The sequence below is a fragment of the Aquarana catesbeiana genome, linkage group LG04 (genome assembly GCF_042186555.1).
Source record: "Aquarana catesbeiana isolate 2022-GZ linkage group LG04, ASM4218655v1, whole genome shotgun sequence".
NCBI lineage: Eukaryota > Metazoa > Chordata > Amphibia > Anura > Ranidae > Aquarana > Aquarana catesbeiana.
This window is the reverse complement of record NC_133327.1, coordinates 369,402,756-369,422,154: the sequence shown is the minus strand read 5'-3', so window position 1 is coordinate 369,422,154 and position 19,399 is coordinate 369,402,756. Positions and strand designations below refer to the sequence as shown.

Genomic DNA, 19,399 nt, shown 5'->3' with positions numbered 1-19,399 from the left:
GAAGTGAGCCCCCCTAATACTTACCTGAGCTCCATCTAGATCTAGCAATGTTGCACAAGAAAAGAGGGAGAGATGAGGGCGCTCTGGTGAGGCTGGGTATCCGGTCCTTAGAAGCAGTGGAGAGATTACACTGAAGGCAGCACTTGGTAGAGAAGAAGCATCTCTGGAGGGTCATAAAGGAAAGAAAAAACTGCCTCTAAGTGCAGTGGTTAAAAGATCTGGTCTGACAAAGGAGCCATGCATGCTCTGAAATGCTTTACTGCCCATCACCTTCACCTGATGTTATGGTCGCCGTCCAGCTTATTTCCAGAACCCGGGCTGCCTCATCGCATCTTCAGCTTTTCGCCAATCCATGTCACCAGGGACTCTGACAGCTGCAGGACGGCTCTCTCTCTCCCCTAGACAGACAAGGATTACAGCGATCCGCAGGAGGACTAATCATTATATGCCTATGACCACTTACTATCTTGTAAGTGTTTTAATCCCATTGTGCCTGTAATACATTTTTTAACCACTGCACTTAGAGACGCCTTTCTCTTTCCTTAATGTTGCACGAGAGACTTCCACTGTCTGGGACTCCCCTCCTCATTGGCTGAGACAGCAGCATGGTGCCATTGGCTCCTGCTGCTGTCAGTCAAAGCCAGTGAGTCAATGAGGAGAAAAAGGGGGTGGGCCATGCTGTGGCTCCATGTCTGAATGGACACAGGAAACTGCGGCTTGGCTATAGCAAGCTGCTTGCTGTGGGGGCTCTGAACAGGAGAGAGGGGTCAGGAGCACCCAAAGAGGGACCCGAGAAGAGGAGGAGCTGGGCTGCTCTGTGCAAAACCACTTTACAAAGCAGATAAGTATAACATGTTTGTTATTTTTAACAAAGAAAAATACAAGATTTTAGTATCACTTTAACTGTGTTAGCGGTATTCCCGATTGTGGCTCGGGCTGAATTTTCTATACCAAGAGCGGTAACCCCGAGCCACACTCGGGGCTGCATCGCAGTATCCAGGGAAGGTAACTTACCTTGTCCCCAGGACCCCGTGATGTGCTCCAGCTGTGTGCGGCGGCTGTGTCTTCTGCTTGATGTACTATATGTTCCGTTCCCTGGGCAAAAAACAGAACATATACAGTAATGTAATCTGTAGGATTACAGTGTACTGTATCAAATTATTTCACATCCCTTTTGTCCCTAGTGCTTTGTCCAGTGCCCTGCATGCAGTTTTATATTGTATATACTGTTCTTTCTGCCTGGAAACCTGAGATTGTCCATAGCAACCAAAAAGTGTCCCTTTACGCCAAAAGTGGTTGTTAGACCAGCTATAAAACAGCAATAATAAATGATAACACTTGCAGAACTGAGCGATAGTAATTTGTAGGGAAATTCGTCATCAGACACTGAAAGTGACGACAGCGACAATTCTGCAACTGAGCAAATTTCAGTGTTTTTGAGTTGATTACATCATTAAATACATTTTATTATTATTATACTATTTTTGATTATTATTTATAGTTATTTATTATATTATAATTTTGTGTTTCAAACTTTATCATACCCGGGATGTCTACTAGACTCTTGTTTGGACAGATTTAAGTGAGTTATTCTAAGAATTACAGGCCTACAATATAAGACGCCAAATTTCCATGCAAAATAATATACTGCTTTCAACATAAAAATCTGACATAATCATACCACTAGGGAGGTTACGGTAACCAGAGTGTGTTGTGAATAGTATTAGTATCTCCCTTAAACTTGTGGATTTGCTTCTTACAAGATGGAAAACACATGTGCACATAATATTTCATGTTCTTAAAATCAACTTTTTGTCTAATATACGCTAGTGCCTATGCCCATAATATGTTTTTCACAACTGTGTTCTATGGTAGTGGATCTCTATAGTGTGTACATGTGTAAATAATAACTGGAATTGTTTAAATAAAAAATGTAAAGTTTGGCAACTGGCTGTCCTATGCAGGATTGATGTGTCTATCTGGCTAAAATGTAACATTATTATTATTAATGCTATATCTTGCAAACAGAAAACTTAGAGGAATCTGGTACAACCGAAGATGACTCAGACCAAAAGCAGGAAATAATAGAGAATGCAGAGGAGCAAAATATAATTCAACAAGATGGTAAATTAGTAATTTCAATTACAATTAAAAATTACTATTAAATAATTATGAAATAATACTTCACGATTGGCTGTGTGCAATTGCCTATTGCGGTGATCTCCAAACTGTGGCAAGAGGGCCAGGTGCGGCCCTTTGCTTGCCTTTATCCAGTCCTTGGGGCACTATTCTTCCACGGCCCCCAAGAATGAGACACTATTGCTTCCACTGACACCAACTATGGGGTACTATTCCTCCCACTGACACCAACGGTGGGGCATTGTTTACTCCCTCTGATGTCAGGACATGTTTTACTTCCACTGGCCACACTCCGGCCCCCCCTAAAGGCTTAAGGACAGTAAACCCAGCCCTTTGTTTTGAAAGTTTGGAGACTCCTGGCTTATTCAATTAGGAACTGAGGTGTAATGAGGAACTTTCTTGTTCCTAGTAGGTTCAATAGGCATGGTTTTAATTTAAAGTTCCTGTTGACTCAACATTATTCATATCAAGTGGTCAAACATCCTCGGCACCTCTGTGAGCACTTTTAATAATAAAGGGAGACTTTGATATATATAAAGAAAGAATTTGATATATATATTTATATTACAGACAAAGTAGAGGAGGTGACTGCTGATCATCCAGAAGTACAACAAATGGTTGAGGAAGCCATGAGAATTGAACAGGAGACTCCAGTGACATTAAGTGCAGATATTTATGTCAGTACCCTGGAGAAAGCTATCACAGAGGTATGAGTAATAGCTCATGTATACATTTCCTCTAACAGATTCGATCAGATTGTGCTGCTATATCAACAAGTAATAATATTAGTTGTATATCAATCTGATTATGGTGTCATATCTTTGAATATTTTGGTTAATATCCAAACACTGGAAATTTGTCTACTAAGCAGGGCTTTATTCAGGGGGAACTTGGTGGAACTCAATTCCACCATCTCTGGCTCAGACCCTTTGGTGCCTGCTCACCACAATCACTTGTAAACACAGAAATCTGGTTTCTGTGTTTACAAGCGCCAGCTCTGAACTGTGTAATGCAATCCTGGTATTTAATGCCCCTTTAAGACCCTCCTACTGTTTTCGTGAAATTTGACTGAACACACCCACTATTTGATGTGATTTGGAGGGTGTGTGTAGGGGGAGGGGTTTTGTGGGGCCATGGTTAAGTTCCAGCACCTATTGTTTGGGAAAAAAGCCCTGCTACTAAGCATCAGTGGGTGATTTGGCTTACCCGCAGAACTTAGTGAATGGGGTGGCTCTGCTGACTTTCATGATCCAATCAGGTGAAAGCAAAAATGCTGTGGTTTTTTTTTTTTTTTGTTTGTTTTTTTGTATATGATTGGGTAATCTTAAACCACATTCACTAAGCTCTGGGGAAAGTGTCCTTGCAAAATGAATAGCTTATTTGCCTTTAGCAAATCAACCCCAGGTGTCATTTTTTTAATGTATGTTGAAAATGAACAGACAACTTTAATTTATTACAAGAAAAGTTAATAAACAAGAAAAGTTAAACCAAAGGTCTTTTAGCTTTTCTCAATTTGTATACCTCGAAACTGGTGCCTATTAATGAGTTTCTTATTCCTTGTTGCTACAGCTGTTGTTATATGTAATTGGTAATTTGTCACATATTGTGACCTTTTACAAATGAAGTAGATTCTGGCACTTTTAAACAAGGTAATTCCTTTTTATGTAGTGCCCTTGTCATCAAACGGACTAGGTGAATTTCCTCTGTTAAATCCATCTAAAAATTAATTTTTATGTACTGTACTCTATAGTAGAGTCCCACACTAATCCTAGGTCCTTATCAGTCTCTTAGACTTAAAGCGGTATTAAATTTCAAACCAAAAATGTAATATATTGCATCTTACCAATCATGAGATGTGATGGCTGTATTTGTTTTCTATTGTAGGCTTTTTCCCCTCTGTTTTCACCTGGTGACCCAACCAGTAACCATAGGTGTGTGCTGGGGGTGTGCCAGGTGCACCTGGGCACACCCTATAATCACTATGTGCGGTGCCAATTCGCCCTACTGCCTGCATTTTCCCCTGTGTTAGCTCGCTCCGCCCTGCAGTACTGCTGGCTTCCCTTCTCTCCTCTCCCCCCCGGCTGCTGCAAAGGATATTTCAGGATGGAGAGCGGGGGAAGGGGCTAGTAAATATGTCATTTACCAGCCCCTTCCTTTTCTAAATGAACACAGTTACTCACTATGTCCTTTCATAACTGAAGCATAGTAAACCGTGTTTACTATGCTTTCGTTTTTGAATAAAGAGGAAGCTACTGATCACAGAGCACTTCCCATTCATTCACTGCCCCATGCAGCTGAGGCTGCAGAGAAAGGAATGTGTGTTTGAGCATTGGGGTGCACACCTATGCCAGTAACACACCTCCTGTAATAGAGTGCCTACACTCTGGATGAAGGCGCAACAGAGGCACCTTTGGATAGCAGCATTGTCAGTCTGTTGGGAGGGCATTGTTAGATGTACTAGCAGATTTAAAAACACTAACAAATTGAAACCAAACTCCAGCTAACAATTTATAAGCAATTACAGCAAAGAGGAAAATGTTAAACTTACCTGACGGTAATTTTCCTTTCCTGATGCAAAGCATGACAACATATACGTATGGGTAGGCTCCGCCCCATTCCAGGACCGGTTATACTATACTATTATATATATATATATATATATATATATATATATATATATATATATATATGTAAGTGTCCTCCCTGCAGGCAGCATTCTTGTAACTTAGTATCACTGTGAAGCCCTTTCAGGAGGGATCTATATGCTGTCATGCTTTGCATCAGGAAAGGAAAATTACCGTCAGGTAAGTATAAAATTTTCCTCTTTCCTGACACAACATGACAGCATATACGTATGGGTTGTACCAACTCACCAGACAACATGGTTGGGTAATGCTGAAGTGTTTAAGTCGAGGATTAGATCTATCCCCACTAATGACTGAAATGTATTGTAGCTAAGGCCACTGGATCCACTTTAAAATGGGCCCCCAATGTGTTGAATGTAGACCAGGTCATAGTTTACATATTAGTTCTGGAGGGACTCCTTTGGAGTTTCGTCCATGGATGCGCAATCCATCTGGGAAAGTGGTCTCTGCCCTCAATTGATAGATTTGTCCTAGCCATCTAAGCCCCTTGACTAACGATCCGCACCACTGCGATTGTCTTTAATGGACAGCGACTGTCTTCTTCTGATGCCGTTACATGTGTGACATATGCTTTCAGTGGTGCAAGTTAATAACATACTTGCAGCAGTTACTGAATACTATGGATTTGTGCACCATGTGGTGCCTTACCACCTGCACGCTTCATGGCCAAACACGAAGTCCAATGAATGTCCATTCATGGAGTCACGATGAAGGAGCAATCCCTAGAGACCAGATGCCATCACCCCCCTCATCCTGGAACCTGAGGGGTGGGGGAGGTCTTCCCCATATAGGAGATTTACAGCCTGTACAGCGGGGAGCTTCGTCACAGGAGAGGCTTGAACCTGTGCGGCTTGGCCAGATGAGGTGAGGGAAAAGAAAAATCCTGCTTTCAGCAGCAGCATAGCCGGCTGTAGCATTGAGGAAAAAAGAGAATGGTGCCTGCAGGGAGGAGACTTACTTATATAGTATAACCAGTCCTGGAATAGGGAAGTGGGGCGGAGCCTACCCATAGGTATATGCTGTCATGCTGTGTCAGGAAAGAGTTTTATACCTTTTGGGATAAAGGTTATACTTAAAAAAAAATAAAAGCTGACCATTGTAAGCACCCCTGTCAGTGCTAAATGGTTTGTCTCAATCCTGTACATCTAAGGATTGGCAAGCTGCAATATAACAAATGTTTGCATCTTCAATACTGCCTTAAGCTGTCCATAAACGGTTAGTTTTTCCATACAGACAGCAGATTCCACCTTCCACACAAACAAGGAGGATGAACCACACCTGCCCCCCCTGCCCCCCCCGCCAAAACATTGCATACTGACGATGGAATCTGCTGCTGTCAGAATACACTGACCAGTGGCTGCAGCTGCTGACCGGGGAAAAGCTTTCTAGTGTGTCCCTTCAACAGAAATCAATTAAACATCTGACTTCTATTGAACAGAGATGGCATACACTTGCACAGACAGACAGGCTGCTACTGCAAAGAATATACTGCTTGCATATATGTTGAGGACAACATGTGACTCACAAGCAATTGACTGAGGGGTACTAAATGTCTGACTAAATGCATGAATCACATTTCTAATTTGCATGCAAAGTTTTTTTTTTTAAATCTTGATTTTTTTTTTGTCAATACTTTATACAGTTCAATGAAGAAAATAAAGAGCGGTTTCCTGGTGCCCCACCTGTTGGAGGATGGGTATTAGACAATTTCCCAAATTCACCCAATTATTGGATACCTCTTAGTGAGAAGGGACTTGTTCCTGATATTGTCATTTGTTTAAAAAATTCAGCAGATAATGGTAAGTGCGATACATTCTTCAAAAGATAACAGAAAATTAAAAAAAAAGTTTTTGTTTTCAATATTGCTTTAAGTTGTACTCTTATTACTTGTAAAGTTTCCCATGTGTTCACTGACATGTTCTTGTATTTCAGGAAAGTGTCTGCTTAATAGACTGTACATGTTAAATAAACAGGAAATAAATAGTAATATATTGCAAAGACTTGAGAAGGAAAGGGCAAGGAAGCTACAGGAAGAGGAGGAAGCAAGGTATCGCTGTGTGTTTTTTTTTTTTTAACATGTGGCCACAATATGGCATATATTATTGTATGCATTGTTAAAATTCAACAGTAGTAATGGGGTATAGGGCGCAATAAGTGTTGTGTGTACATAAATGTCTATGCAGAACAGCAAAAAGTTCATAGAGCCCAATTGGAGCGTTAAGGGTAAGTTTCCGCTGATCTCGATGCATCAGATGTAGCACCCCCCGGCGTGTTCTCTTGGTCCTGCAGGTGTATCCATTCACCTAGTATGCCTATCTTGGTCTGCGGTACCCTGTTGTTATGAGACTGATCGGAAGCCCTTACTATATAATGAGCCTGATTTTAATTGTCACAATTTGAGTTGCCATTTGTTTTTTTTACCACAATAAATCTGTTCATATACTACACTAAGATTGAGCATTGCTGTTCTTCTTAATCGTTTAAATTATACATTTAATTTTCCTAGGGTTCACAGTCACCATTTTCTACAGAAAAAAAAAAAAACCCAACTGAAAATCTTAGCAATAGATATGCTGTCACCGCATAGACTCTAAATAGCATGTACTAAATACATAGGATTGGTGCTAAGCAATGTAACCCTGTGGCTTTGTGATCCTGGGTTCAGTCTCCACTAGTAATTTTGACTGCAGGGATTTTATGTGTTTTCACATTGTTTTCTTGGATTTCCTCTGAGTACATTCGTTTTCTCCCAGGAACAAAAAATGTGACCCTAGACAGTGGGTATATCTGTGTGACTTTATTAGGAAAATTAGGTCATAAATTTCTGTTGGATAGATTGCAGCAAATAGGGGTAGGCAGAAGCTGGAGTTGGGTTTAAAACTTAGTGTTACTAAACCCACAACAGTAAAATCAGTCTGTATATGCAGTAAAGCATGCTTGTTATACTCACTGTGGAACCTAAGGTCTTAATCCTCCGCATTGTGTAAAAAGGCTGTTTGATCCTTTCTTCTCTGAACCTCTCCCTCTTTCATTGTCCCCAATCCAGCTGCTGATAGTACAGAGCCTTGGGGGCAATCTGCACATGCTCAGTTTGGTGGGTATTACATAGTTACATAGTTAGCCAGGTTGAAAAAAGACACAAGTCCATCAAGTCCAACCCCAAAAAAAAATACAATTCCATATACACAAACCTATACCCACAGTTGATCCAGAGGAATGCAAAAAACCTCAGCAAAGCATACTCTAATTTGCTACAGCGGGGGAAAAAATTCCTTCCTGATCCCCCGAGAGGCAATCAGATTTTCCTTGGATCAACTTTACCTATAAATGTTAGTACCCAGTTATATTGTGTACATTTAGGAAAATGGTTAATCCTCTGCATTGTCTAAAAAAGGCTGTTTGCTCCTGTCTTCTTTGATCCTCCCCACCTTCCACTGTCCCCTGATAATTTCCTGTTAACACAGAGTCTATGGAGTCAGGCTGCACATGCTCAGTTTGGTGTGTATTGCTAGAGAGGGTTTTTTTTTTTCTTGGGAGATTGCATGTGATCAACAGAGAGTCAGGGGTCCTGCAGCTTCATAGGGCAGTCAGAAAACTCCTCCTACAAGCTCTAACCAGTGCTTGGCTGGACACTGCTAGAAGTTACAAGACTGCTATATACTGCTGATGAGAAAAGGTATTTAGCAGTTTATAATTACTAAAATAATTGCATTTCCATGTTCTGTGTACTGTGGGAGACCAGATATAGTGAATACAGGGTCCTGGGTTTAGTAACACTTTGAGCTGGCCATACACTCACAGATTTTTTAAATTCAAACCTTCAAACAGACTCCTTCGTCCATGCTAAACAGCACAGATGAACAAATCTCCTGTTGTTGTAGCCGTCAGAATATCCAAACAGCGCCTTTATCTGATTGGGTTGTTGGGTGGTTTTGCACAGAGCAGCCCAGATCCTCCTCTTCTCAGGTCTCTCTTTGGTGCTCCTGGCCCCTCCCTCCTGCCTCCACAGCAAGCAGCTTACTATGGGAGCAGCCGAGCTGCAGCTCCCTGTGTCCATTCAGCCGTCCCCTTTCTCTCCTCATTGGCTGACTGACTTTGATTGACAGCAGCGGGAGCCAATGGCATCGCGCTGCTGTCTCAGCCAATGAGGAGGGGACTCCTGGGCAGACCAGACACTCTTGCAACATCGCTGGATCTACATGGGCTCAGATAAGTGCATAGAATGCATTAGGGTAAAAAAACATCTGCCTTTACAACCCTCTTAACATTCAAACCCTAACCCTGTATGCTAAAGCCAACCTTTGAATTTTTAACCCCACCCTCACCCCCACCCCAACATTTAATTCTTATCCTATACCTTAACATTTACCCCTTAATTACTAATCCTTAACCTAATGCTAATACTTAAAACTCAGCCTAGCACCCAAAATAACCCCTAAAGTGATCCTATAACACTTACTTTTCTATAGAAAACCTAACCCTAATATTAACTTTAAAATTTCAACTAAATCTCCTAATCCTTTACAACAACCACCTGTTTTGTATACTCACCTTCCCATGAGCAAGAAGCAGTAGCATATGTTTCTCAAACGTGTGCAAGCGTATGCATTTTGAAAATATAGTATAGTAGTATATGTAATATAGTACAAGATATACATAAATATATATATTCAGTGAGGAGAAAAAAGTATTTGATCCCCTGCTGATTTTGTAGGTTTGCCCACTGAAAAAGAAATGATCAGTCTATCATTTTAATGATAAGTTTAGTTTAACAGTGAGAGACAGAATAACAACAAAAATATCCAAAAAAATGCATTTTAGAAAAGTTATAAATTGATTTGCTTTTTAATTAGTGAAATTTGTATTCGATCCCTTCACAAAACATGACAGTACTTGGTGGCAAAACTTTCCTAGACATGTGCACAGCCAAAAAATTCGTTCATCTTCATTTTAGTTTCATTAGTTTATTATTTTTTTTCATTTTTCAGGTCATTCGTTATGATCGCGATTCGTAAATTCGTTCATTCGTAAATGCGTTCATTCGTAAATTCGAACAATCGCTCATTCGTACATTCGTTCATTTTTACATTTGTACATTCGTAAATTCGTACATTCGTAAAATCGTACATTTGTAAATTAGAAAATTCGGAAATTTGTAAATTTGAAGTTTGAAAATCCAAAAACCCGAAAATTCAAAAATCTGAAATAGTAACTAACTATTAAATTATAGGTATTGTAATTTCCTTTCAAATTTGACTGTCAGTGAACGTAACAAATACAAATTTATCTGAAGTTACGAATTATCCAAAATGAATGCTGCATCTAAACAAATGGAACGGAACAAATTAATAATAATAAATAATAATAATAAAACGTTGTTATTATTATTATTGTTATATATTATTATTAATTCATTACGTTCCATTCCGTTTTTTTGGATCATTCATAACTTCGGATAAATTTGTATGTGTTACGTTCGCTAACAGCCAAATTTGAAAGGAAATTACAATACCTATAATTTAAAAGTTATTATTAGTTAACTATTATTTCAGATTTCCGAATTTTCGAATTTACAAATTTACGAATTCACTAATTTACGAATTCACTAATTTACGAATGTACGAATGCCTGAATTTAGGAATGTCCAATTTTATCGAATTTACGAATATTCGGAAAAAATTCGTTAAACGGGTTTTCGTTAATTCGGATATTCCCGAATTAACGAATTTGTAGAAATTCGTTAAAAAACGAATTCGGAACGAAACGAATTGCACATGCCTAGCAATCACAGAGGTCAGACGTTTCTTGTAGTTGGTCACCAGGTTTGCACACATCTCAGGAGAGATTTTGTCCCACTCCTCTTTTGCATTTTATCGAATTTACGAATATTCGGAAAAAATTCGTTAAACGGGTTTTCGTTAATTCGGATATTCCCGAATTAACGAATTTGTCGAAATTCATTAAAAAACTAATTCGGAACGAAACTAATTGCACATGCCTAGCAATCACAGAGGTCAGACGTTTCTTGTAGTTGGTCACCAGGTTTGCACACATCTCAGGAGAGATTTTGTCCCACTCCTCTTTGCAGATCCTCTCCAAGTCATTAAGGTTTCAGGGCTGATGCTTGGTAACTCGAACCTCGAACTCCAGCACCTTACTGTGCTTCTTCTTGAGACACTTCTTTGTTGCCTTGGCCGTGTGTTATGGGTCATTGTCATGCTGGAATACCCATCCACGACCCATTTTTAATGCCCTGGCTGAGGGAAGGAAGTGCTCAGCCAAGATTTGACGGTACATGGCCCCGTTCATCGTCCCTTTGATTCAGTCAAGTTGCCCTGTCCCCTTAGCAGAAAAACACCCCCAAAGCATAATGTTTCCACCTCCATGTTTGACAGTGGGGATGCCGTTCTTGGAGTCATAGGCAGCATTTCTCCTCCTTCAAACAGAGTTAAGTTGATGCCAAAAAGCTCAATTTTGGTCTCATCTGACCACAAAACTTTCCCCCAGTTCTCCTCTGTATCATTCAGATGTTCATTAGCAAACTTCAGAAGGGCCTGTACATGTGCTTTCTTGAGCAGGGGACCTTGCGGGCGCTGCAGGAGTTCAGTCCTTCACGACGTAGTGTGTTACCAATTGTTTTCTTGGTGACTATGGTCCCAGCTGCCTTTAGATCATTGACAAGATTCTACCGTGTAGTTCTGGGATGATTCCTCACTGTTCTCATGATCATAGAAACTCCACAAGGTGAGATCTTGCATGGAGCCCCAGACCGAGGGAGATTGACGATTATTTTGTGTTTCTTCCATTTGCGAAAAATCGCACCAACTGTTGTCACCCTCTCACCAAACTGCTTGGCGATGGTCTTGTAGCCCATTTCATCCTTGTGTAGGTCTACAGTCTTGTCCCTGATATCATTGGACAGCTCTTTGGCCTTGGCCATGTTGAAGAGATTGGAATCTGATTGATTGCTTCTGTGGACAGGTGTCTTTTATACAGGTAACAAGATGTGATTAGGAGCACTCCCTTTAAAAGAGTGCTCCTAATCTCAGTGTGGGTACAATGTCGCACGACCGCGCAATTGTCAGTTAAAATGGCGGAGTGCCGTATCGCAAGAAATGACCTGGTCATTAAGGGGGCAAATCCTTCCGGGGCTGAAGTGGTTAAAATGCTAATCAATTTATAACTTTTTCGAAATGTGTTTTTCTGGATATTTTTGTTGTTATTCTGTCTCTCATTAAAATTATAGACTGAACATTTCTTTTTCAGTGGGCAAACGTGCAAAATCAGCAGGGGATCAAATACTTTTTCCCTCACTGTGTATATATATATATGTATGTACATTGTTCTGTAAATATTTCTTTAAAGAGAAGCCTACCTTCCAACCACTTTATGCACACCTATCAAGCACCCCCTTGTTTTTCCTTTACCCATGGCAGTCGCCTCCAGCATTTTCAGAGTCAGCTAGATTCAGTGCTCAGAGGGAGCACCGACTTTTACCCTTCCATTGTGTGACAGTGTTTATCTCTAAAAAATGGCTGCTGGGCTTGAGCATTACATAATGGGAGGAGGTTGTTTGTTTCCCCATACCTAGAAGCGCTAAGTATTTTGCAGAAGCAGCAGCAGGGGAGCACTGGAGAAATGGGTATATATTGGTTGGGGGCAAAGATGACTGTGTCTGTTTAATTGAAACCAGAATGATATTGAAAAAAGTTCATTCCCAATTGTTCATTTTAAGAAAAGAACAGGAGGAGATAATGAGATTGCAGCTAGAACAGAAGAAACAGCAGGAAGAGATGCAAGGCCCCTCAGAACATATTGAAGATAAGCCACAAGGTAAGTACTGGGCTTTACTGTGGGGATATACTGTATAGTCTATAGAGGTTTTCTTCATGAAATATAATGAATCATATACAAAATTGGTGAAAAGAAAGGGGCTTCTGCTATCTGTGCCAATTAACCTCATTACGTATTTTTCTAATGTAGGGGCAAAAGCGCAACTGAAATATGCACATCTAAGTGCTTTTGTTTGCTAAGGAATTTGGTATTCTGTCCAGCCATGTTTGCTATTTATACATCCCAGCCAGAAAGCACAGTCAGGAGGTTGATATAAATTTCTCGGTTAGAGTTAAAGTGGTTGTAAGCACTTACATACAGTATACCCAGTGAAGTGACTCTAGCCCCAGGTTATAAACAGAGATAGAATAAACCCTCCTACATAAGTTGTACCTTTTTATCTGAGGCCCTCTCTTCTCTACATCTGTTCAAATTGCAGAATGTATACAGCTTGTCTGAGCTTTCAGAAATCAGGGGGGTGGGGGCGACTGAAGTTACGCTCTGCAGAGTTCAGTGAGAGCTGATTGAAGGGAAATGACACACCCCCTGCACATGGGAACAGAGCTGAGGCTGTCAATCACAGGCTATGTGCTGGAACTACCTCCCCTGTCACCTTTTTAATTCTTGGTGTTAGGAAAACTTAACAGAAGACTCATGCAGATAGCAGAGGAATGAGGCAGCAGACAGTGCTCTGGACTGAGACAAGTACACACTATAGAGGGATATGCTTTGTTCACATTTCATGTCTGAGGTTTACAACCACTTTAATGAATAAATGGGTGTCCCATACTGTTCTGCAGACTGCTGTCACTGAAGGTGCAATGGCAACTTACTGATAAACCATCAACTCGTCTCACCTTCTGTCTGCATGTTCCCTGTTAGCACATGCTTGCAGCAGAGTGGGATGACTGATACTGATATCAAGATGGATTCAGTTACTTTTGCTATTTGCATGAAAAAAAAAATATTTTTTTTAAATGAATACACAACTGCATTAAATTGTCTAGCCGATCACTGTTTAAGGCTCAGTTCACACCTAAACTGGCCGCGGATCGCACAGCAACGCTGTTTCAGGAACGAATCAGGGCAGAATCTTTGCCTGAATTCGGCCCTGGAACAGAGGCAAAGACACACAGCATTTCTGTGCAGTGCGCTCCACAGGCGCCCCGGAGACATGTGAAAAGGCTCCATAGAGAGCTGGTCATATTCTCCTGCTATGCGAATTGGATGCGGAGAAAACCCACATCCAATTAGCATAGGTGTGAACCCAGCCTAAAAGCCTATGAATATGAGTAATCCCTATAAGTAAGCTCTGTATGGAATGAAACGCGTTGGAGTGTCTGCTACCAGGTGAAAAAGTCTGTATATTGGAAGCCTGGCTTTCATTAGCTAACCTCACCATGACATAAAACTCTTGTTATTAATAACATTCAGCACACAGAAACACTAACAGGTTAACAAACCTGTGAACATGTCTTTAAATGAATAAAACCCTCTCCCATCACACATACGAAATGTCACTCCTCTGGGCCAGAAGGATAGATTATGAAGTTTCTTGTAATGTGTTAAATGACATTGCAACAAACATAGACGGGTCTTAGTGGGAGGAACCCAGCCTTCACCTCTATATTGTATTGGCCAAATAATTAAATATCTCTCCAAATGTATTTGGTGTTCAGGACCAGCAGTATCTACATTTTAAAAATGGTGAGCATGGGTATGATACACAACTCATATTGAAAGTACAGTGTGCTAATGTTGGCAAAGGTAAATTATATCTGAGTGTGATAATTATCTCATACAAGCAAACTTTACCCACATATCTTAATATATAATAATGTATCTTCTTAACGGTAAACAGATAATACGATAATAAAGTCACCATGGGGTACCATAATTTGTTATATTTTTAAGTTATGCAACACATGCGTACCTAATGATATATTATAATAAGAATGCATTATGGCTTTTTGTAATTATATGTGATTAAAGAAATAGACCGCTAGCATCACAACGATACTTAGTTCTAATGCAGTTTGTTATACTAATGAATAAAAAAGTAGTATTAATAGTCATTTTGATTTTTACATGATGGCCGTGAGATATTGTATGATGACAGTTTGTCTTTTTCGGCAGACTCCAGTGACCAGCCTATGCCAGACACAGAACAAACAGACATGGCTTCTCCAAAAGATGCATCGCAGCCCAGTTTAGAAGATATTGAACCACCAGAACAGCCGGATCAAGTGGAACCAGAACAAGGTCAACTAATATGTGACCTTTTTTTTTTATGATGGCAATTTGTATTTTATTGTGTATTCTTTGGAATTGCACATGCTAGTTCAGTATCTTAACAATGTAAAAATGAATCCTACAATTTATTCTTTGTATACCACATAATCCTAGAAGGACAACACGTTGCAGTGTCATAACACCGCTGCAATATTGGCATGCAGTCTGCAGCCCCACACTAAAGTGCATCATACATATTGCAATATGATTGCACAATTCCCTTTGGCTTTATATTAAACTAAATAGGGCTAAGGCCTGCACAATTGGACAATCATGTAATAGATTGTGTACATGAACCCTATAATTACATTTAAGATTATACAAATAGAATATAGCATGTATGGCCAGCCTATGGGTTAGCTGGTGTTTGCTCAGCACCTATACGTTCCACCTCTTGCCTGTACCAACAGCTTGACTGGAGGAAGGAGATAGAACAGGAACCGAAGCTCTGTGACTAAGAGGAACAAAGCCAGGGAAAAAAAATGACATTTAGGCAGTGACTTTTTTTCTACTGGTCACCCTTACACAATGTAATACCCGCATAATCACATTGGGAGTCCCTATAAAATTGCACACAATGGATCTTGCTTGCAGCAACATCTGTTCTAAGATTGTTTTTATTGCTTTAATTTTCTAACCTGCTCTAGAAAAAAAAATAACAATAGGAATCTAACTGGGTGTTATAAGCAGCTCCTATTCTCCCTTTATGAAAAACATTTCCATTTATTGGATGCACCTATAATTCTAGTGTCTTGAAATTGAAATTTTCCACATTTTGTCATGTTACAACCAAAAACGTAAATGTATTTTATTGGGATTTTATGTGATAGACCAACACAAAGTGGCAAATAATTGTGAAGTGGAAGAAAAATGATAAATGGTTTTCATTTTTTTTTTACAAATAAATATCTGAAAAGTGTGGTCTATCACATAATATCCCAATAAAATACATTTTCGTTTTGGTTGTAAACATGACAAAATGTGGAAAATTTCAAGAGGTATGAATACTTTTTCAAGGCACTGTATATTAAGATCCCTTTAGATCAGCTTAAAAAAGCCCAATAACAATCTGAGATAATAATTCCTAACAGAAATCGTCTTACCAGAAGTTCCTGATGGAGGATTTCCAGATGTGCCAGAGATGGAGCCTCTGAAGGCACTCCTAAACAAATTTAATGAGGACTGGCATCTGCTGGAGCCTGTGTTCAGTGACACATCTCTGCTAAATGTTACTCACCTGGAAATGGCCAATAAATCACCAGAAGCTCTTCTACAGGAGGCAATGACTGCTATGGAAAGTGAGTTTGTATTAATGTCTGTCTTTTCATTTGTACCATGAAATTATAGGGTTTCCCTACCAATATTGATACTTCTTTTTATTTCACCCATGTTAACTTTTCAAAAAGTAATTTTTGACAATAGCTTTCATGAGGCACTTAATAGACCTTCCTCTTGCTGGTTTATGAATAAATGTTGCAAATATCTCTCAGCTATCTGAACTAAAGTTTAATTCAAGCTCAAACTTTTTTTAGTTTTGGGCAGAGTGGAAAAGAGTTAGATACACTAAGATTTTTTTTGGGGGGGGGGGATTTCTGTTGCCCTGTTGTGGAGCTTTTCCGTCTCTTTGCAATTAATGGACCAATTGTAAGGGGATATCTCCAATATAAATTAGGCTGTAGCTTTATTCTGTTCTAATAATACAGTATTTTTACTGCCGCCGTGTAAAGAAATGTCTTCCTAATATCTCTCCTAGTGACAACAATGTCATTGGGCAAGGAAGTGAGGAAAAAACTTCCCCATTGGGGCCTTAAGCAATTATATAAACCTGGCAGAGATTTTAACCTTTTGTCACACTACCCAAAGCTAAAAAACAGTTTTGGTTGCAAATTCACTTTAGCAAAGAGAAGACCCATGTCATTTACACCTTAAAATGAATGATCTTCTTCCTATTTTTTAATATACTGTAGAACAGTAGAACTTTAAAGACAAATGCACTTTTAGTTACTAGATCACTCTGACCTAAACTATGCCACCCACCCAACCTAAACTAACCTAGAAAACTTTCAGCCAGCAGTGTTCTTACCCCAGCATGGCAGCAATAGCCTCCTCCAGCATTTACATCATCTAGCTGGAAATCTTTAACAGTGGCCATGCCAAAACAGTGAACCCCAAAGGACTTAAATGGGGAAACAATACACTATGTTTTGTATACATCTGGATTATTGTTTGTGATAACCTCTGTGAAAGAAGGCAATGATCATTACATAAGTGGGATTTAGTATGGTATATATGACGCATCAATTCTGATAGAGCTTAACTTGATTATCTGAAGTACACAATTGGGAGGATTATCACACTGGTACAGACTAAAACATAGGTTATGTCAGTACTTTACTAAAAATCTATTTTTTATCAATTTTGCTAATAATATATCTAACAAAAATGTAAAAGTTGTGCAATTTTTGAAAAAATACACAAATGTTTGACAAAAATGCTTTACCTTTATCCTTTGGCTTTATTAATGTCCACTACAAATTGCAAAAATATAGGATAACACTGTATTACTTCATAACAATGAACTAAAGCGCTAATAGGATAAATGTGGTGATTCGATTGTTGTAAGCTTATCTGAAAAAATCATGCTCCCATTTCTGTGTGATATTTCAGAGGATACTAAAAATTTTTTTAAATATAATAAAAAAAATCCTAAATATAATATTATAAAGCCGCACCTATGTGTACGTGTTCTGATACCACTCAATTCAAATTAGTGTTACTATAGTGAGATAAGTGCGCTAAATAATGTGTATTATTAATTAATTAATTAAGGCAGATACTGAGCCACACCTTTTAGACCTTAAATAATATTGATTAATTAATACCAAAGGGCATGTGATAGTCCTGGATGGATATATGCATCAAGTCCACATATTGTACTGACAGAAACTGGGGTGAAAAAAAAAATCACAGAGTGATTTTCTTCCTCATTGAACTTGATTCGATAGTTGTTATAACTTCACCCTGGGTTTGTTCACTATTTCACCATATGATCAGTTGATACACTTCTCCAGTATTAGTTTCATTCATGCAATCAAAAGAAAGGATATCATTGCGCAATGAACCATACCATTCTAATAATCTCCTGGCCGAATCTGAATAAATGCACTCACTTGTATGCTACACAACATCAGCGCATAGAGCGATCTCTCTCCTTGCACCGTGCTGTGAGTACCTATCAGGCACATCAGATGACGTCACTGGCTCCTCCCCTATATTACTTCATACCTCCCAACATTTTGAGATGGGAATGAGGGACACCTACTAGCAAATGTATGTAGGCATAGGACACGCCCCCTGCTACACCCCCTTAAAGGAGAATTAACCAATAAAAAAGGTTAATTAAATCCACAGGGGCTTTATTTTTACCACTACTATTCCTTTATATTGTTTAGCACTGGAAAACACTTTTTGAAAGATAAAAAGTGCATTTTATATGCAACTATATAGATCAAACCAAAATGAGGGACAAATGAGGAGGAAAGCGGGACAGAGGGAGATTGCTCGAAATCAGGGACAGTCCCTCGAAATCAGGGACAGTTGGGAGCTATGTTACTTGTACAATATGTCCAGTTTTGCTGATGCCTTGAAATATATCCACAAGGGATTTATTGTAACTAACCCTCTTATCAGAACCATTTCAGTATCAAGGATGGGAAGTAACCTCTCAGGACATAGATGAGGAAGCAGAAGACATGCAAGCAGAGCTGGATGCTGAGGAGCAAGAAAGAGAGGGGGAGGAAGAAGAAGAAGAAGAAGAAGGGAATGAAGATGCAGAAGAAGTAAGTTCCAGCTAAATACAAATGTCATAAAGATTTTTTTTCAGTGCGATAAAGCAGAGAGCAATGATTTCAATACCCAGAGTAAACAATTATATTTCAAACCACTATTGTCTACATGATTACCTTTTTTGTTGCTGTGGTTTATTGTGCAATTTACTTTGTTCTGTACCCAACTGACTAAGTCCAGTAGTGTTTATTAGCATAAATGGTTCTTAAAACTTTGTGATCTTGCTTCACCTGTATACAGTGAGATAGTGACTATACACCTTTGATGACAATAATTAAGAAGCTAATCATTTTTTGTATCATAATATTGGTTTGTCGGTAAAAGCAGCATAAAAACCCCCAAATAAATTCTAATTTAATGGGGACAAACATTCCCTAATAACCTCTTTCTGGTTGAGAGACAAGTAGGCACAACCTTTGCAGTACCAAAAACAATGAGAACAACTTGGCATAATTTGAAGAGAAACTTTGCAGTACATGAGACGTCAACAGTGCTGTCATGATCCCTAGTGATGGCAGCAACAGATGATGGTCTGATATATGTTGGGGGTCTCCCTACATAAGATATGTAGTCATACAACAGTAAGGAATAGAGACGTCCACTAAGACAGTTTTCAGTTATCTACTGAGATGCCTGTCCATGAA

At 39.3% G+C, this 19,399-nt stretch overlaps 1 protein-coding gene across 1 annotated transcript in view; it reads left to right on the top strand.

Annotated features, from left to right (window-relative positions):
- AK9 (adenylate kinase 9) overlaps nucleotides 1-19,399 on the top strand; it is a 162,697-nt gene that overhangs the window by 72,245 nt on the left and 71,053 nt on the right. Inside the window, 8 exon segments of the mRNA XM_073627060.1 lie at nucleotides 2,029-2,124; nucleotides 2,710-2,846; nucleotides 6,427-6,583; nucleotides 6,717-6,831; nucleotides 12,520-12,617; nucleotides 14,754-14,879; nucleotides 16,001-16,207; nucleotides 18,600-18,748. Coding sequence (XP_073483161.1) covers nucleotides 2,029-2,124; nucleotides 2,710-2,846; nucleotides 6,427-6,583; nucleotides 6,717-6,831; nucleotides 12,520-12,617; nucleotides 14,754-14,879; nucleotides 16,001-16,207; nucleotides 18,600-18,748 — 1,085 coding nt within the window.